General features: G+C 38.0%; 1 protein-coding gene across 7 annotated transcripts; it reads left to right on the top strand.

The window, feature by feature from the left end:
* The first annotated feature begins 3,238 nt into the window (after positions 1–3,238).
* On the top strand, positions 3,239–19,336 carry LOC125017289 (muscleblind-like protein 2a). Of its 7 annotated transcripts, none has more exons than XM_047600212.1 (10): positions 3,239–3,454; positions 6,773–7,429; positions 10,736–10,900; positions 10,981–11,208; positions 11,315–11,569; positions 12,982–13,035; positions 13,336–13,492; positions 14,447–14,482; positions 15,230–15,282; positions 16,392–19,336. In XM_047600212.1, exons 2-10 carry the CDS (start codon positions 7,256–7,258, stop codon positions 16,404–16,406), a joined length of 1,137 nt encoding a protein of 378 aa, XP_047456168.1. In that variant the 5' UTR covers positions 3,239–3,454; positions 6,773–7,255; the 3' UTR covers positions 16,407–19,336. The 7 variants fall into 7 exon arrangements, with proteins under 7 accessions (XP_047456168.1, XP_047456166.1, XP_047456164.1 ...); XM_047600209.1 differs by having other exon boundaries at positions 3,240–3,454; positions 15,188–15,282; XM_047600210.1 differs by lacking the exon at positions 14,447–14,482 and having other exon boundaries at positions 15,188–15,282.
* The last annotated feature ends 464 nt before the right edge of the window (positions 19,337–19,800 follow it).

The raw sequence follows: 19,800 nt of genomic DNA, 5'->3' as shown, positions 1-19,800 counted from the left end.
AAATAGACAACGCAGTTCATCTGGATATGTCAGTGTTTTTATTTTTCTTCTGACGAAGAACAAACAAGGTCAGCTTCTATTTGGCTCTGCTATAAGCGCTAATGAAAGATAAACACATCCGGTGTTTGTCTTATCGCACAGTCTCCATAACTTTTATTTTAAATAATGTCAACGAAATCAATCAAGCAGAAGACATTAACTCCTAATGAGCCACATAACAGCTTCATAGTAATGCCACCGGATACAAGACTCAAATGATTATGTTTATTTTTTTTCCTTTTTTTTTGTCAGATTACTAATTTAAAGCTAATTGCCGCAATATTTCCCAAAGCCTACATTTACTAACTTTCACCGTAAAACCAAAGCGCATCTGTGCTTTGATTGAGTGGTGACACATTTCACATTATAGTTCTGTCTCTGCTAACATGAGGAAACTTCTGCTTCCCCTCAGGTCGTACAGTATAGAGGGCTAACTCCGCATTTCAGTCAGAGTCTGCAGCAACTCATTTCCACCCAGATGGTATGATTGTATTATCTTCAGTGTTTAACCGTAGGAAGTGTGTAATGACTTGAAAGATGTAGTGTTGCTCTGCTTCCTGAGCTTTTATGGTCAGCAGAAAATCTGGTGCCTGATGGCAAACACCAGTGCACAGGAAGCAAATGAGCATCATTATAAGCACTTACAATTTATACAGATGAACAAGAATTCAGTGTGTTTTTACCCTTAAGATAGAGAGGTTGGAAAAAAGACATCTGTGTAAAAATAAATGATAAATTAAAGACAATAATATATATATATATATATTTTATTTGGTCCAAGTTCACCGGAAAATAAGTGGTGCTCTGATTCAGGCTGAGCAACTCCAGTGAAAATAGTTTTCACTTCATTTCTATAACTGGCATATATTGGTCTAAATACAGTATTATCATGCAGGGCACTCATTTACTCACTAAATTAAAAAACACTATGACACAGCTCGCCTCATAAAGTTGTTCGAAATTATATTTTAGAGAAGACTGACATCTACTGGTCATACTGTGTAATTGCTACTTATTCTGTCTCCCTTAATGGTACCTATTCACTACTATCAGACACATCCTCATCCTCAATGGAAAACAGAAATCTCTTTTCTTCTTTTGCGTTTTTCTAACATTAAACTTCAGAGGGCTGCTCTTCGCTATTAAACTTGCTTCAAGTATACTACATGAGCAAAGACACAACTACTGAAATAATTAAAAGATGGACAGTTAATGATTACTGAATTAAAGTTAAATGTTGAATGTTAACATGCAAGAGGCTGCAGCTTCATCCCCAGATTAACTTGTCTTATTTCAAGAGAGACAACTTTCAAGATGACATGAAAATGGGGCAAATTTGATTTATTTGCATTACTGGACACTTTCATTTATAGTTTATATGGGTAGGTGTAGGATTTCTATTTATTTATTAATAATTCAAATATTAATAGTTCAAAAAAATAAATAAATAACTCAAAGCACAGTTTTCACCTAAATAACAAACCTTTGGACAATAGTTTTAGTATTTTCCCAGACAAATACCTTTTCAGATGAACCAGGTTGATTGAGTGATGTACGGTGACAAAGTATGTGCTCAATAATTAACAGTCTACTGCTACGTTTGAGTAAATGTTCTAGGAAGGGCATGTCACGTCTAAACTTAAAATGTGACACCTTTAAAGGCCACAATAAAGAAGTGACGCCATCTTATACTAAATGGAATATAAATGACCAAAACTATGAACAACAGAGAGCGTTAAGGTCAAATGATTGAAAGTACCGGCTGTCGCATTCTCTTTGTTTTTATGTTGGATTCCCTTTGACAGTGACATTTCCCTCAAAGAGAACAATATGGTGACCTTTCCTTGTGGCACTCAGTGCCTCATCTTCAGCCTGAGATCTGTCAGTGCAGATCAGATAAAGCTTGGAGAAGACTGGAGAAACAGGAAAAAAAAAAGGAGGAATCAATCAATTTCTTATGACTGTTTCATTTCTTTACAAGTAATGAAAGAATTGGATGCTGCACCCATCACAGCGTTGGCGCCACAGTTTTGTTATTTCTAAAGTAAATTACTTTTACGCACAATTTTGATTTTATGTTAATTGCTGTGCTATCCAAAGGTCACAAAAACTTTTTTTTTTCATCATTACTATTTGACGTTAAGAATTGCTAATGCATTCATTATTTGTTCCAGAAGAAGTTTTACAACATTGGCATGCCAGTCACGAGAACTAGGATTTTTCTAGTAAAAAACAAAGCAAAACAGGGGGGCCTTGGTACAGAGAGATTGTGGCATGCACTATTAGTGCTAATCTGCGGCATGTAAATATAGATGCAGATCTATTTCTGTGTGTTAATGTCATTATTCTATGCCACTTTTTATGATGTTTCCATAAATATCTTTATTTTTATAGAAAACAAATGACAGGGGGGAAAAAAACTATGGCGTGAACTATAACATAAACCAGAATGTAGGGGGCTCTGGTAGAGATTAGTATTTTTATTATTTTTTTTTTTATCTTTATAAGAGAAGTTGTTAAACTTCATGGCCAAACACAGTCTCCCTTTCTTTCTTCCTCCATTTCCTCCCTGTATAATGGTATCTGGGTTAGCATCTATCTGATGTGACCTTGAGCAGACCTATGCTGCTGCTAGTGCATCTGCTACATATTCTGATTACACAATTCAAAGGTTTGTCATCACAGCTCTTACAAAGACCGCAATTTCAATAATTTCTTACACACGTATGTCTACGTGTTGCACTTATATAGTCTACCTGTAATGGAAATTATTTGGCAGAATTTTCACTTCACAGATTTTTTTTTATTTTTTTTTTTATCAGATTTATATTGAAATACTTTCTCGATGGCATATTCATGTGCATGAAGGCGTGCTTTCATAAAACTAATCAAAAATAATAATAATAAAAAATGTGGTTTTATTGCTGTTCCCTTGGTAACAAGCAAACCCCTTGCCCTTTTAGCCTACTGGTATTCGTATGGATCATACCACTTTGCCTCTGTAGGGGAGGGTATCAGGAAATAGAAGTGCTAGAATCACCTCATTTAACGAATAAGTAATCACTTTAAAATCAACGTAAAGTATATAATATTTGAACAACACTTGGCGATTGTGTGTCGTGCTTTTAAACGTCGCATATACAATTATTGAATATCTCAAGGCTGCGCAGCGCACCCCGCGGTGGCTAGTGTTCATCACATTGAACTGGAGCTGTCAAAAGCTTGTTGCTTAAATCTGTGCGCTGCTACAAAGTAAAGAAGAAAACGAGGTCGGTGACGCTTTAATTATACCGAATAAAACGGGTTGTTACACGGACATTGCGGGAACTCTTGACGTCTTGTTTTCGTTAGTTCCGTTGCCGTGTCGTCTGTCCGAGCCGTATCCTCTGGGAAGCTGTTCCTTCGTGATGATGAGGTAAGCGGGACCCCTCCTCAGCTAGCACTGCGGCTAAGCTAATAACGTTCAGGGCCATGCACTGTGATTATCTAGCAGGAGGAGCTCAGGGTGAGGAGTACACAAATCAGTGCTAACCTCGAACTATTAAACTGTGCTAATAAGACGACGTAGGGCGAAATGGTGTCAGGCACTCGACTGTCATTTTATTGTACAACGTATTAAAGTGTTTTATAGAAACTTTAAACAGAATTGGTATAACACAAGATGCTTCAGCTATGTTTACATGCGTAAATATTCACCTACATATTCATCTAACCTGACTAATAGTTACAGTACGTCAGCAATACACTGAAGAAAAAACCTATGTAATAAACTAAAAATGATCCCCACAATGCAACTTAAGCTCTGTAATAAGTAAAAGTAGGAAATAGGAATAGGAAATACGTGATTATAAATGTGGTTATATTTTTAAACATCAGCATATAAAAAGAGGTCAGATAAGTTGGGATATAATAATTCCACACATTAGACAAGTTTAATACCAAGTACTGTCATCATTAACATGAGAAAATGCATCTAACATGCATTTGTTGTCATAACTCATGTCAGTAATCAAGTGTAAAATATCATCCAACCAAGTTTAATACCCATTATTATGAGGTTGTAATAGCACTCATCTTTAATATAAATACACTGAGACATTTGAAACTATTATAATTAAGTCACCTAACATTGAAAATAGCTGTGTGTAAAACTGGGGCAGAAGCTTCCTGGAGACATGGATCAAGTGTTGAATGCAGTCTTCTCCAAATAATCAAATTGTATTCATAGATCACTGGTCAACAGGAAGCTTTCACATGGTGCATCTGCTCCCAGCTTCCTATTGGTTAAATTCTGACTGGGAGGGTCTTCCCAGAGGCCAGCGGCCAGACAGGAAGGGGGTGGCTGGAAATGTTTTAGTCAGAGCCTGGCAGACAGTCTGTTTTTACCGTTGTGAAGAAAAAAAAAGCTTCGGTCACTGAATCCATGGGACAGAAAGAAGGGTAAGGGCCTTTTATCATTGTCACTACCTACACAAGGAAACTACTCAAATGTCTCTAGCCTAGATTCCAGAGACAGACAGAAGTTCCCTAGTGTCGTATGAAGTGAGAGAGATTGGTTTCCTTGCTCCGTTTCCTGACTTGCGCCTAAAGGAATTTGCTGCAGTATGCTGTGTGCTAGCATGGGCTGGAAAAGAAGAAGAACACCTTAGTTTAATTTAAATCTGTGCTTAGAACATAATACTTAGAACATAATACTTTCGCTACTCTCACTGGAAATAAAGTTTTCAACAGATTTATTCAGCTCACCTTTTCTTTGTACTGCAGGTCTAGCTTACAGGTCTGTCACACTTTGTCCCGTAAGTGTGTGCGTGTGTGTGTCTGTGTATGTGTGTTTGTTTCTTGGCTTGGCTCTTCGTGACCTAGAGTTAGCATACCTGAGCATGACTATTTGGCACACACAGTTTATGACGTCTTCTTCACACAGTGTTTAAATTAGACTGCAGCAAATGGAGAAAAAGTATGATTAGCTTTAGATAGATAAACAAAACAAACTTTGGAACCAGTGTACCACAACCTAAATCTCACAGTTTTATGGTTTTGATCTTGTTCCTACACTGTTATTGATTAATTGATTTCCATGACACCACACAGACACACATCCCAAATAGCACAACAGCAGTGGCTCTGTGTACATCATGTTTGTAACATGTTAATGTTTTACTGAGGCATCAGGCTCTGGAGAAACTTATGAGAAAGGTTATTCCCTTTGAACTAGTTATTATGAACTATTAACATTAGACTAGGAAAGACATGGGCATGATGATTGTTCTGTTGACCACCAACAAAAGAGCTCCTGCATCTTCCTATGTTACTTTTGCTAAGAGAGACAAACAATTGTAATGAGTGCCTGGATCCATTCCCATAGAAAAATGTTGAAAACCCTGAGATTTAGTTAGCATTGAAACTCACAGTTGTAGTACTACAAAAACATGAAAAAAACATACAATCAACAAGTGTGGGTACAGCAAAGGAAACGAGCAGACATGAAAACTTAAAACTGGTGAAAAGACGAATAATTCTTTCAATGTCTCTCAACGTTAGCGCAGTTGTTAGCTGTTTTGCCTCTAGACTCTATTATTAGGAGATTTTAAAATTCTTCTTTGGAAGAAGATTGCTATCATTTGTTTAACTCAGTAACAGCAACATGGTCGGGCCTTGACAAAGGGTAGCGGCTCTGGTTGCTGGTCAGTAGACAAATCAGAAGGTCAACCCATGGTCAGTTAGGGTTTCTGTAATGAGATGGGTTTATTTGTGTGTATGATCCACACAGCCATAGTTTTATCATTTCTGCTGCATTGTGACATCTGCTGTGCCAGTCAAAATACAGAGGGAGTAGACTTATGCACGTAAGAAAACATAAACATTAAATGACACTCTAGAAAAGAACTGAGTTTCTTTTTCCTGTTCCATTGCAGCTAGATTCTGTCCATATACAAAGCTAAGTGTGAATCTTGACATTGTGAATTTTCTACATTATCTTCAGGCACCGTGGTCCAGTGGTTAGCACTATCCCCTCACAGCAAGGCTTCACAATTGACAATGCCTTGCATGTTGTCCTTGCCCATGTGTGGGCCTTCTGTGGGGACTCTGACTTTCTTCCAGCATGCTGCAGAAATGCAATTAGTGTTGGTACCTAGGCTTGAATTGTTGTCTTTATGTGGTAGCCTTGTGATTGACTCCATCTCCCCACCTCACCTTGTGACCATTACAGGATAAGTAGTTGAGTAATATGTCACTTATTTCTAGGCAGTGTCTACAAAATGTAACCAAGAGCACTAATGATTTTAGTTGAGAAAGGTATAAAAAAGGTACAAGGAGCAAATCGCCCATTTAAGAGGTTGTAGCTAGAAATTTAAAGTAGCTTTCTAATTCAAAAATTAGTAATTAAATTCTACATTCTGCCAACTATTTCTTGTAGCTCTGATCTAGTAAAGACACGCTCCGACTGTTTTAGCCACCTTCCACAAGGAATTACGATTGTCTCTTGAGAGTCTGGCATAACTATATATACCTTGACTAACTACTTTAGTTTGGTCCAATCAGCTTTGGGCTGTAAACAGTTAAAACTTGTTGAGGAATGAATGGTTTACAGAGAACAGCAGAAATTACACAAGAATAGCTTAAGTCGCTCCAAATATGCCAGCTGGTGACTAATGATACCGTCATTGTAATAAACTTTAACTGGATACAATTTCACTAATATTCATGTCGATGTTTGTTTTATTTGTTTCAGATCATCAACAGAAAGTGCCTTTGAGAAGATATCCCCGACCTGAGGTTGCACATGCTTTCTTTAAGGTCGCACTTAACACCAACACAGGATACCTCAACTGCAAGCCATTTGCCACCATTTTGCACAACGTCAGCATCTAAAAGAATGCTTAAGTCAAGCCATAAGAGAAGAGGATAAGAGGACGGAGAAAAAAATAAGAATGTATGACTGAAGTGCAGTGTTTGAGGAGTATACACTCGAAAACAAAAAAAAAAACACATCTGCAATTGTGTTTTTGTTTGTTGTTTTAATGACATTTTTCTCAGTGATTGCCTGGCTGTCTAATTTTTATGCTCCAGCTGATGTGGGAGTCACCAGGTTGTTTTAAAAGAGAGCAGGACAGTACAACTAAACGCTTTGATTGAAATACAGATTTTGGTGTATGAGCCTTTCAGACATTAAGATTGAATTTTAGAACCCGTCGTCCGACCTAAACCTCTGGACATGGCGTTAAATATGTCCTCAATGAGAGACACAAAATGGCTAACCCTGGAAGTGTGTCGCCAGTTTCAGAGAGGAAACTGTTCACGGAGCGATGAGGAATGCAAATTTGCTCATCCTCCCAAGAGCTGCCAAATTGAGAATGGGAGAGTGATTGCCTGCTTCGACTCACTGAAGGTAAGACATGTTATTCCCATTGCTATATATTATTAAGTGTTAAATTTATTAATCAGAAATAATAGTAAAGAAATCTATTTGGTTTTTCATTGTTTCAGTGTGTCAAGTACATCATTGACACTGTTGGAAACTGTTAATTACTAGAAACTGTTAATTAATAGTTGAAATCATAAAAGTTGATTATGGTAATGAAAATAATTGTCAGTTGCAAGTCTAGTATTATGTCAAATATATTTTATATTTATACAGTAAATTACACAACGGTTTTCCTCTTCTTGAAAGTTTTTTTTTTAATTTGTATAATTATTCAAACATCTTTTAGGCAGACCGGTTTCTGCAATAACATGTAATAGCATATTAATGCATTTTACGTATCGTGTAGCTGCCTCGCAGCCTGATGTGTGCTGGTAATAGTTTGCCTCTGTAAGTCTCACCCTGCATTAAGCTGCCTCATCATCCAGTATCATGCAGACACATGTCAAACAACTGAGCAAAACTGCAATCTCAAAGCTTTATCTTCCGTTACATATGCAACTCTGTGAACCACCATTTTCCCAAAATAGAGTAAAACGTTTATTAAATGCTGCTCGGTCTAAAGCAGACAATAATAAAAAAAAAAAACCTTGCAGCCAGCTGGATTACAGCCAGTTTATACTCCTGCTTGCTCAGATGCCCTGCATGAGGCCAGGGCTGCCTTAATCCACCCTCACACATTCACTTTCGCACCACAATACAGCTTTGCCCCCGGGATTATACTCATGTTGAGTCATCGTCTTATCTTCTCACTGTAGGTTTATGCACAGCCGGTCTGTGCCCTAGTGGTCAAGAGCCTGAGAGCATTAGCACAAAGTAGCTACTTTATTCTGTTATCTTACAGCAGCATTTTTGTTCATTTTAAATATTGTTAAATAGGCTGATAGGCTGTTATGGAGTGGCACTTCAGTTCACGATCTCTCTTTTTTTTTATCTACTCTGCTGCTCTCAATGCTGTGTTTGAGGTGGATAGATAATGCTCCAGTTTGCTCTGTTGAGATACTGCGTCCGTCCTGTTGCTGAGGCTTATATCAAGGACCTCGAGGACTCTATTATGTTCATTATTAGCTCATGTATTTACATTATGTTTCCACTTATCAGTACTGTCTATACAAGGCCAGAGGACGATGAAATGTGTCACTTGCAATATGATCTCATTGCTTGTTTTACTAATTTATAAGAGTTTATTGTAATATAAAAATACAGAATCTACTAATACTAATAATGACGCAAATGAAAGGTTTTCTTTAAAATTGACTTCAATTATGAATCAGTTATAAAAGTACTGATAGTAACGATGAATGTCTGTCAATAAACTAGTCAATTAAATCAGTGTTTTTGTGCTTAAAATCAGGTATTTACTCCGTTAAAGGTTTTAACCACTTTTTTTTTTGTAAATAATCAGTAAACAATAGAACAGTATGGAGTGGTACACAGCATGTGAAGATGTTCATTGTATAATGAGGCTGAGCTAATGAATGAAGTTCAGTTATCCTGTTTTGAGGATTAACTGTGAATTATGATCTGCTGTGAGAATGAGCCAGGGAAAACAGTCATGTGATTATGCCACAGCTCTTCTTTATGAATAGACTTGTGTCTTAAGGAGTTAATGAATGTTCCTGACTCAGTCACTCTTTCTGGCCCCCTGCATTTATTTGTTAGACTCAAACAGAGCTAGCCATCTTAATATTTCTACTCTAAAACATGTTTTTTCTCAGTTTTGGCTTGTCCGCTGAGGATCACCTCCAAATAATTTGGTAAATTTGGGTTAGCGCAGATCAAAACAATTGTTGTCTTCACCAATTACTTTATTGTGCTGAAGAATGTGCACGTGCTTCAGTATTGTAACTAGTATCTCATGACTTCCACTAAAGCAGCTGAAAGTCTTTGTGATGCACAGACAAGTACATTTAAACATTTGTCTTAGTGTTCGGTGTGTAACAGTAACAGTAAACACAGTAATAGAAAATAAGAAAAAGCAAGTACTGAAGCGTGAACGTGAAATAGAAACATTGTAATAAAAAAAGAAACAAATGCTTAAATATATAAAGAGTCCATTAAACGCCTGGTTTTAAATGAGGGAGCTGTACAATGCAAGGGTCTGTAAAATACAGTATAAATCATGGGATGTGCTATGGCCTCAGTATGTAAATATAAGAAAATGTATAATCCTTATCTCAGACATAGGAAATTACAAATGAATCACAGTTAAACCTTCATCAATATTCACACCGAAGATAAAAATAACTCTCTGGGGAGGAATGCATATGACTGAAACTAGTTGACTTGATTGCAGAATTTTAATATGTGGGAGAGAGAAAGTTGACCTCTCACTCACCTACTAAAAATGATTGACAGAAACAACTTTGGTTATTTTAAAGTTTAAAAGGATGCGTTGTGCTCTAACTTAAAGGTCTGGTGTGTAGAATTTAGGGAGACCTGTTAGCAGACACTGTAATCTATTTCCATTATTATGTTTTCATTAGTTTATGTCGCAGTGCAAACCAAACCTTGACTTAAGAAAGGGCTTCCTGCATTTCTTATGGACAATGGATCCTACTCAGTGATCCTTAAACAGTCCAAGAGCTAAAATATAAAGCAGATCTGGACTGGATTCTATTAAGTGACAAGCTCATTGGTCAATGCTAATGTAGTGAAAGCTGTGTCTTTATGGAGCAAAGTGAGTATAGACGTGTGGGAGGTATGGTAGATAAGGTCAGGTAGGATAGATTGTTGTGTATTCAAATCAAGCTTCACAGGAATTCTCATTTTTTACTAACATTTCTTACCTCCAACTGTGTCTGAGTGATACTGTAAACGAAGGTCTAAGGCAATATTTTTATCACAAATACTGTCTACCTGTCACACGGCTTGTGTGTGATTCAAGGAAATGTTGACGGGCCTCAGTGTTATGCAAAGTGGTTTTATCTTAGCCATAGCTGACTGTCACATAAGCATATTAGCATCCCTGACAATGTAGATGGGTAGGAGGAGCCTGAGTGGGAGAGTAGTGCAGAGAAGAGACCATGATGGGTGGGTTGAGCCTTGTAGCTTTTAGAGTATAAAATGATTGCCCACTATTTGTTCTCATAATGAAAATCTTTTTGGCACTGTGGTAGGATTCTGCTAAAACTAGCTTTACTACAGTTTTGATCAAACAACTCACACTTTTATTGTCAATTATGTTATAAAAAGAAGTAAAATTTTATGACGAGGACACACAGTAATCATCAAGGGTCGTCAACCTGTCATTTTAATCTCCTCCGAATGCAGGGCAGATGCTCAAGAGAAAACTGCAAGTATCTCCATCCACCTTCGCACTTAAAAACCCAGTTAGAGATAAATGGGCGCAACAATCTCATCCATCAGAAGACGGCGGCGGCTGTGCTCGCCCAGCAGATGCAGCTCATGATCCCTGGGCACGGCCTGCAGCCAGTGGTGAGGCCCCCAAAGAGACGTCTTCCGTGTTATTTCCTGATGTTTGCCTCACTTGTAATACGTACCCTCTTCTCCCACAGCCAACCTTTAATGTTACGCAGGGGCTCGGCACAAATACCGGCCTCGGTTATGGTTCATACATGACGCCGCTGAGCCACGGAATGAGCCTCATTCCTTCAGAAATCCTCCAAAGCACTCCAGTCATTGTTCCCGGGAGCTCGCCTGTCACAGTGCAGTGCTCCTCCTCTTCTTCTTCTTCTTCCTCCTCATCTCCGTCGCAGAAGCTGCAGCGCACCGACAAACTAGAGGTACGCGTGCGATTTGACACGAATCCACCTCTGTGGCTTTGTCTTCATCTGGCGTCGTGCTAGAAGCTGAGCTCACTCTCGCCGACTCTGTATCTGCTGCTCTCAGGTTTGCCGCGAGTTTCAGCGGGGAAACTGTGCACGAGGGGAGACAGATTGCCGCTTCGCTCACCCCAGCGACAGCCCGATGATCGACACCACCGACAACACCGTCACCGTTTGCATGGACTACATCAAGAGCCGTTGTTCTAGGGAGAAGTGCAAGTATTTTCACCCGCCTGCGCACTTGCAGGCCAAAATCAAATCCAGTCAGCAGCAAGTCAATCAGACGGCCGTGGCGGCCCAGGCCACAGCTGCAGCCATGGTAAGACACGCTTATCGACTAGTTTCATCCGCCACATTGTCCTGACAGTAATGCGCTGGTTTCCTTGTGTTTGCCATGACATTGCCAGTATTTGTGCTAAATTATTAAGACTCGCAGCAAGTCTAACAGAGTAAGTCAGCAATTAGATTAATAATCTTCTTATGCCCCCGCCCCACAGACATAAGCTGACTCAGCTCCCCACCAGCTTTAATCCCATTTTGCAAGGCCTTTTTGCTTTTACATTTTTAGGCAAATAATATTTAAAAGACCTGTCAATCACACAGAGAGCTGGTTTCAATCTTGCATTTATTAGAACAATGTCAGGCTCGTAATTTGCCACTTGTATCTGAAACGCCACATACATTACAGACACTATATTGCAGTTGACTGGGAAATGTTATGGATAAACAGTTTTATTCTGTGCTACACAGTATAAAAGATTATAATGGGTATGTTTGATGTTGCGGGACAAGAACAAGGAAGTGATCCATCATGTAGCCTGAGCCAACTCAACCCAACTTCCCATTTCTTCGTCAAGTTCACCCGAAGTCTTTTTATCGCATCATTGGCTCACTTTAAGTTACATTTAACATAATTGAAGTTTATCACAATTTTTAAATACGCAGTAAAATATGTCATCTCTGTTGTAGTAATATAGTACAGCCATGTTGCTCCATTCTGCAGACAATTACATCACTTCGCATGTACATCATCTTTTACGGTTACTTACAGTTACATTATATCTTTCCTGTGTGAGTCGCTGTATATAAAACTCAAAACAGCAGCCATGTTTCAATGTGCAGTGCAAGTTGAGGTGACATCTGTAATCCCACCCGAAGCTTTAGTGTGAATGCAATAAATGTAGCTCGTCATTCTGTGCTTCATGACATTATTTGCATGGTTGATTTGCGGTATTGCTTTTGGCTAGCTCTCATTCAACCAAACCATCTCTCATTTTACAGTTCAAATCATCAATGCTTGCTGTGCATTACATTAATATCCCTTCCTTATAGCTGTGGAGTCTGTGTATGCATTATAAATTATATTGTGTATAGTGTTTTGATTATAATTAACCGATTCTACTCTCATCTGAAGTAATATTATACACAATTTAAGGGTATACAGGTCCGTACCTTGTCGTTGTAAATCTGTGTTGCCAAAACTGTTGATTAACTGTACTACTAATTAAGGAATCTTAGTGTGTCCTTTAATCAGTTATTTTGGTTACTGTGCATGTATATTGTGTTTTATGTGGTATACTACATTCAGATTCTTTTGTTTTGTTTTCCCTTTCTCACCTATCCACAATGCTGTCCCCCATGATGCACCTCTGCTTGCTGTTACCTGTATGTTAATACGCTTGAATCCCATTGGCCCACTGCCATCATGTGCTCGCTGCCTGCTATTAAAAGACTCAGTCGACTGCCAAAGCAATGAAGCGACCCCTCGAGGCAACTGTAGACCTGGTATTTTCACCTTTTGCTTTGCATGTAGCTATTAATTGTATTGTAATAACTTTTTTAATTTTGGCCATTGTGGTTTTACAGCTTCTTCAAGTCTCATATAGTCCATGTGTACACAGTCACAAATTGTCAAATATGTCGTAGATTTTATTTATTACATTTTTCCAGTCATATTGTATCCAACATTGTTGTTTAGTCATGTCTGCCAGTTTTTTAAAAATAAATACTAAGAGTGTGCAAACAGTATTTGGACACAGATGCAGAAATCTGGGAAGTTTCATGTCTCCTCTGGTCACTTTTCAGGGCTTTCCCCACAGCGTCTTGCAACCCCTACCAAAGAGACAAGCTCTGGAGAAGAGCACCTGGGCCAACTCTCTGCTCAGTCCTAGTTTATTGCACTACCAACAGGCTCTGGCTAACACACAACTGCAACAGCCCACTGCAGCATTTTATCCCACAGGTAAGCCTCTTAAAATGACCCTTTTTTTTAGGACATTTTGACTTGCCAGAAAACACATCTAATAACATTGACAATGGCTGAATAACACCAGTCACAAAGCTGTTTATTAGGACAAGCACAGGTGTTAATGGTTGACATGAACAATGACTCTTTCTAGTCAGGTGTACCAGTTAACATGACGCTTGTTGCGTTTACATTGATACCAGTATTCTGTTAATTAGGATGACAGCTCAGTCAGAATAAAAAACGTCTCATGTAACCGCCTCAGTTGGAACAGACTGGCACGATCAGTAGGAATTTATTTTAAATCCGATTGAGAGGGGTGGGTGTAACCTTTTGAATATCTGTTCAGTAACAAAATGTTACCGCCTAGCCTTATCTAACCTAACCTAACCTAACCTTTTTAATAAGAAACAATAAATACTACTATAAATACTACTACTAATAATAAACACATTCCTCGTGTGCATGTGATGAGTTTCTGGGAGGGAGAGAACCACGGTGCTGGAAAAAGATGGAGAAGCCAAAATGAATGTGGGCGGCACTGTTGAAAGCATGGGTCTGTCTTGGCTATCATCTTTGATCAAATTCAGCGTTGACGTTAAATCTGGGGGAAAAAAATGTTCCTCCTGATATATACAGATTTGATAGCAGGCTTAACCACTTTCTCTGATTGATGTTTCAGGGCGGGTAAAAGCATATATTGTATTGAAATCTCTTAAATCGGATTGAAGAAACACTGTCCATATAAACGCCTCAGTCAGACTCAAATATATTTCTGCCTTTTATCCCTAAAGCCACACTTTGCTCCTCTGAACACAGCAGATGTAATGCATTAGATGAGCTTGATTTTAACTGTAGCCATCAGAAAACTGTACTGCATAAATGTTGGCGCTTTTATTTTTGTGTGTGTCACTCTAAAATACCCTCTCTATTTCCATTTCATAATCACAGGTTCAATCTTCTGCATGACTCCCACTAACAGCGTCGGTAGGTCTCACATGTTTGGTTTATATTCCACAGAGTAAGAATAGGGCAGAGCATTCTTGTTATTCCAGCTTAGAGGAAATCACCACTTTGTAACAGGAAACCAAATTAAAACCACATCTTAAAATGATCAGTCAGGGTCATTTTGCATTTTTGTCTGCTTTTTCTGGTCACAAAGCCTTTTATTTCTATTTGCTTGTAACATTATTCCAAATAGTCAAACGCATAGTGTAGATATATATATATATATATACGTGTATATATATAAGCATTTTGGTGGATTATGTTTTCGTAGATTTGCTGTGCGCCATTAGGAAGGATTAGGAAATTTGATCAGCATCCCCTTGATTTGCCTCATTGCTTTTCTAAATATTTTACATAATTAAAACTCTGTAAACACTTTGGTCACATGCGATGGCATTGCTGTACATGCTATCTCTTGTGGGATGTCAAATCATGGACAGATTTCCTAATTTGGTCTCTTATCAGCCCTCCTTTTATGTTCTCCCCTGCTGTCTCGCTTTGCTGTGTGATCACATGCCATCTGCTGGTCTAACCCAATGATGGCTTGCTGCTAATGTCATTTTATATTTGCCTGGCAAGAGAGAGAGAGAGAGAGAGAGAGAAAGAGAGAGAGAAACATTGCTATGGTTACCATAATGCTCCACCTCCCTTTTCATTGCTTTCATGGTTCCCTTCCTGAAAAAGTCCCCATGATGTACAGTGCTACGCCTGCTACTGTCTCTGCAGCAACTACTCCCGCCACAAGTGTCCCCTACGCAGCAACAGCACCAACCAATCAGGTTTGCTCCTTTTTAAAGCTTTCTGTCATAAATCCTTGAGCTCTGAATGAGTGCTTCATCTTTAAATCAGGGGAGCTGCTTCGTCAGCGTAGAGGTGCCCTGCTTGCATTGCCGTCATTAAGCTTCATCTACCTGTAGACCTTCAGCTGAACTACTGGGCTCAATTTCATCCCTTTCCCTTATGACAGAGAGCACTTATATATAGAGAGAGGTCTTCCGTCTGCGTAAAGTGGTGTTGCATATGTCCTTTACTGCATGTTTTATGCTTTGTCACCGTCTTTTTCAAACACCGTTAGCTTAGCATCCCACCACATAGCTCATGTAACATTGATGATGTAATAATATTGTGCTTGTGTGGGTGTGTGTTTGTTTATGTTTCACATTTTCCTGATTTGTATTATATTTGAATTCCTCCAACTAAAACAGTTGATATTTCAATGAGGAGAATGAGTATGAGATATTTTAAATATGCTGTGTATGAATTATATGAATATATTCAAATTTTTATTTTGCAAACGTACAGTCAGGGGCCTGCGTGTGTTTGGACACAATTTGTCTTATCTTAGCTGCAAAACGTACTAAAGTATGTAATGAATACAGGCTTAAACTGCAGACTTACGGCTTTAATTTGAGGGTATTCAAATCCAACCCCCTAATTTCAAGGGCTCCAAATCAACTGCACATATTCATCATTAAAGTTTTAATTTTAATTCTTGTAATGGCTGCATCAAAAGAAAGGAATTCCCCCTCTGTGATGCTTTGCCGGGTCTTGACTTGTAATGGCTTGAAAAATTCGCTGAGAGTCTGCACTTCCTGTATTCATTATATAACTGTAGTATGATCATGTTTAGATAAACAGCTAAAATAGTAGTGATTGGCCATGAAGTGTTATTTGAGAATCTAAATTGTAGAGGACATTTTTTAAAGAATAGTAGTATAAAAAAAAGGATAGAAATCTGGGAATGTCTTATTTACTTATTTTTGAATTCAAATGTACCTAAAATTAAAATTAATAACAAGAATTAATTTAACCTTATCCATTGTGACATCTTGATACGTGCTCCTGTTGTGTGAAACTACTCAGTGATTGTCTTCTGCCTCCGCAACAGATCATCCTCAAGTAACCTCCAGAAACAGAAGTCAGTGCCGCGTTGCTGCTGTTAACGGCCCCCAACAGCCTCTGTGTAAATATTCTGTTAACGCCACACACAACCTACAACAAGCTGCATGCTGATAACATGACTGATTTCAAATAATAGCCGTTAATTTGGTCCATGGTGATAAATCACTACGATTAAACTGTGTTAGTTAGGTGTGACAGATGATTGTTGTACGTGTGCACGCCTTTGCACCTGCATTAACGTGCATCCTCAGTAATGTGTACAATATGTCGGTTTCTTTCGATGCTGTGAGGGGAGCATTCAGCCCCTTTAACGCGTCTTCACATAAACTATCCTCATGTATGTTAGGGCACTTCTGAATACATTCAACCAGGACACAAGTGGAAGTCAGATACAGTGGTAACTGATGAATAATACGTCAGACACTAAACATTTTAACTGATGTAAATATTGTCTAATCTGAACTCGGTTTTCAGCGTGTAGACGGTCCATGTTACTGCACCTATATCAACACACATTTTTGTTTCCTTCTCGAATGTGTTATTTAAGATTTTTTTTGTTTGTTTCCCATTAATGACTAGTCATCGAGTGCCACATAGAAATATTTTAACCAAACTGTTGAAAAGCACTTATTTGAACTCCACCTCGTGAAAGTGTAATTTGATAGCAGGATTATGACGTCCCTTTAAAATGCTCTGGGAGGACTCCATCTCTGTACTTTGCCCCCGTTATCCCCTGAGAACTGCGTCAGTGCTCCACCTCCTGGTGTGCCTTTGCATTGCATAAACCGGTTGTTTGCTGAAAGAAAATACTGTTATCCACCACATGAAGACATTTGGTTTTTTTTTGTTTTTTTTAGTTATTGAAAAAAAAAAATGTTGGATTATTGGTCATGATAATAGCTTGTAAGAGCCTCCGCAGACATACGAGTCGACAAAAGGATGTGGAGATACTACTGCTCATATTCAAACTAACTCTCTTGTGATCCTATAAGGGTTGCGTGTTGTGTGAACTGTTAGTTATAATGTCACAGTCACTTGACAGTACTGTATATTTGAATGTTACAAGTGCCTAAAGACTTGTGCATGCAACATCTACGCATATTTAAAAGGCTTTGTTTTAAAAAAAAATAAAATAAATAATAATCACTTGATTAAATCTAATATACAGAAGTCACAGACATTAGAATTTAATGTAAAAGTTTTGCAATGTCACGTCAGTGCATTAGTATGTTGTTATTCAGATTTAGTCTTAAGAGTTTCACTGATGCTCAAATGTGTGTACTGTTTGTACTACGTGTGTGAGGGTTAATATTCAGTTTCTTTTTTTTTTTTTTTTTTTTTAAGTTTCATTTTTAAAATGATAAAAGTAGTTTACAGAAAGTACCTTTTGTAGAAAAGTAGAATTTAAGGAGGTAGACATTTTGGTGAAATGTAGTTCCGTATGATTGATGCCACATTATGCAATTACCCGTCTTTGTTTGAACCTCACAGCAGGCAGAGTGTGCATCGTGTCCGGTTAAGAGAACAGCTGTGTCGCGTATGCTGTGTGTTATTTTAAAACCTCTCTTTCGTTTCGAATTCATTACTTTTCAAACAGCGCGTGCAAATATAAACCCTCATCGCTTTCAATGAGTTTTCAAGAGATTTGTTCACTTTTTATGTATTATGTATTTGCCTCGTAAAACACGTTACAATAGAATATACAAGTACAGTTGCATATTTTACTAGTTTAATATTAGTTAAGAACGCTTTTAAAAATGTATTCTCCTCTGTATATGATGAATGTAATTTATTAAACTGACTTTAGCTCTGCTGGATGTTCCTCTAAGGATCCGTTGCATTAGCCTATGAAAAGCCGTTTTGTGTCCAGGGATTGAATGCTGGAGAAAAGAGAAGCTTGAAGCATTTCAACCTTGTCGCTGCCTTGTCACCTGTAAGGGACGACAAAACATTTGTACGAGCAAGGCCATAGAATTGTGTACTAAAGTGCATTGTACAGGCCACATTTTAAGAAAAAGTCCTTTTCTTTTTATGATTGTTTGATTTTGTTGCTGGGGCAATCTGAAGTTGCAGTGATTCAAACTGTATTTTTTGTGTGATGATGTCTCTACTCACATTACAGTTGGATACTTTATTATGCTGTGGTAAAACACTTAAGGTGATACAGTGCATAAAAAAAAAAACACTTTTTGAAAAGTTATGTTTGTGTTTTATATGGTTTCCACTGCATGTTAACACAGTGCAGCATAAATATCTAGCCTGTTAATCAACTAACTCAGACGGTCCGCTGTTAAAAAAAAAACTTAATTTGATTGCTTTAAAAGTTTAGATATTCCTCTATTTATTTTACCTGCAAATTAATAGCATATTTCTGAATGTTTGTGTTACATTTTTTGGCAAAAAAAAAAAAAGCTTGAATGCCGCAGAGGTTGTTGGAGATGTCTGATCACCCAGTCAATAAGATGTAGACAGTAAGAATGTTTGGTCTGACTGACTGATAGAAACATTTCTCTCTTAAGCACTTTCTCAACAGTCGGACGACAGAGAAGACATGCTTTGTGTGAACTTTGCCTTATCTCCGATGTATTCCCAAGTTTGTACTGAGTCAGCGACTATCGTCGGCGAAATGAAAACCTAAAAAGAAAACCTAATTTCACTTAGCTCTTAAATTACCACTACATCAGTTTTTTAGTTTGGGGCCGTGATTGGGGTTTATAAAACGCACCATACCCTGACAGGCTTGATGTCATAGTGTGTGTGGTTGAATTCGGTTCCGTTCCGGCCTGGATATAAACTTTTCCCATTTCTTTTAAATATTTGTGAGAATTATTTGTGCATAAGTAAACATTTCATGTGCATAGTTTTGTTCCTGTAAAATTCTACATTGTGTAAAATCTGATATTGCAAATAAAGAATTAAGTGTCACGTAAATACTGTTCCGTGAACTTTTTATTTTGTAATTTTGTAAGTTTGTAAGGGTGCACGCCTGACTCCAGAGTCGTGGTTCATCAGTGCATATATAAAATATTCTTTTTTTTAGTGAGTAAAAACTGGATTGGTATCATTTCCATTAAAACAGACAGGTGGATGTCGTTTTACATTTAGAATTGCTCATCGTCTTTTAAAATTATTAATCATAAATACAGTAATTTTCCATAACCATTAATATTGTTTTCTTTCTATTGATAGTGCTCAATAAATGAAACTCGTGGTCATAGGGTTAAGCAGCTTCTCAGATTTGGGCAGCGGCAACGAAATGCAGCGTTACCATAGCAACAGCATCCGGTGCATGTTTTTTTTCTTTTTTCTTTTTTCTTTTTTTTTTTCCTCCTCTTGGATACACATCCTCGAGCCGCCTCTGCGATTGGCTGAGCTCTCTTTGGATGTCACTGGGG

The sequence above is a fragment of the Mugil cephalus genome, chromosome 12 (genome assembly GCF_022458985.1).
Source record: "Mugil cephalus isolate CIBA_MC_2020 chromosome 12, CIBA_Mcephalus_1.1, whole genome shotgun sequence".
NCBI classification, from domain to species: domain Eukaryota; kingdom Metazoa; phylum Chordata; class Actinopteri; order Mugiliformes; family Mugilidae; genus Mugil; species Mugil cephalus.
This window is presented reverse-complemented; position numbering and strand designations above follow the sequence as displayed.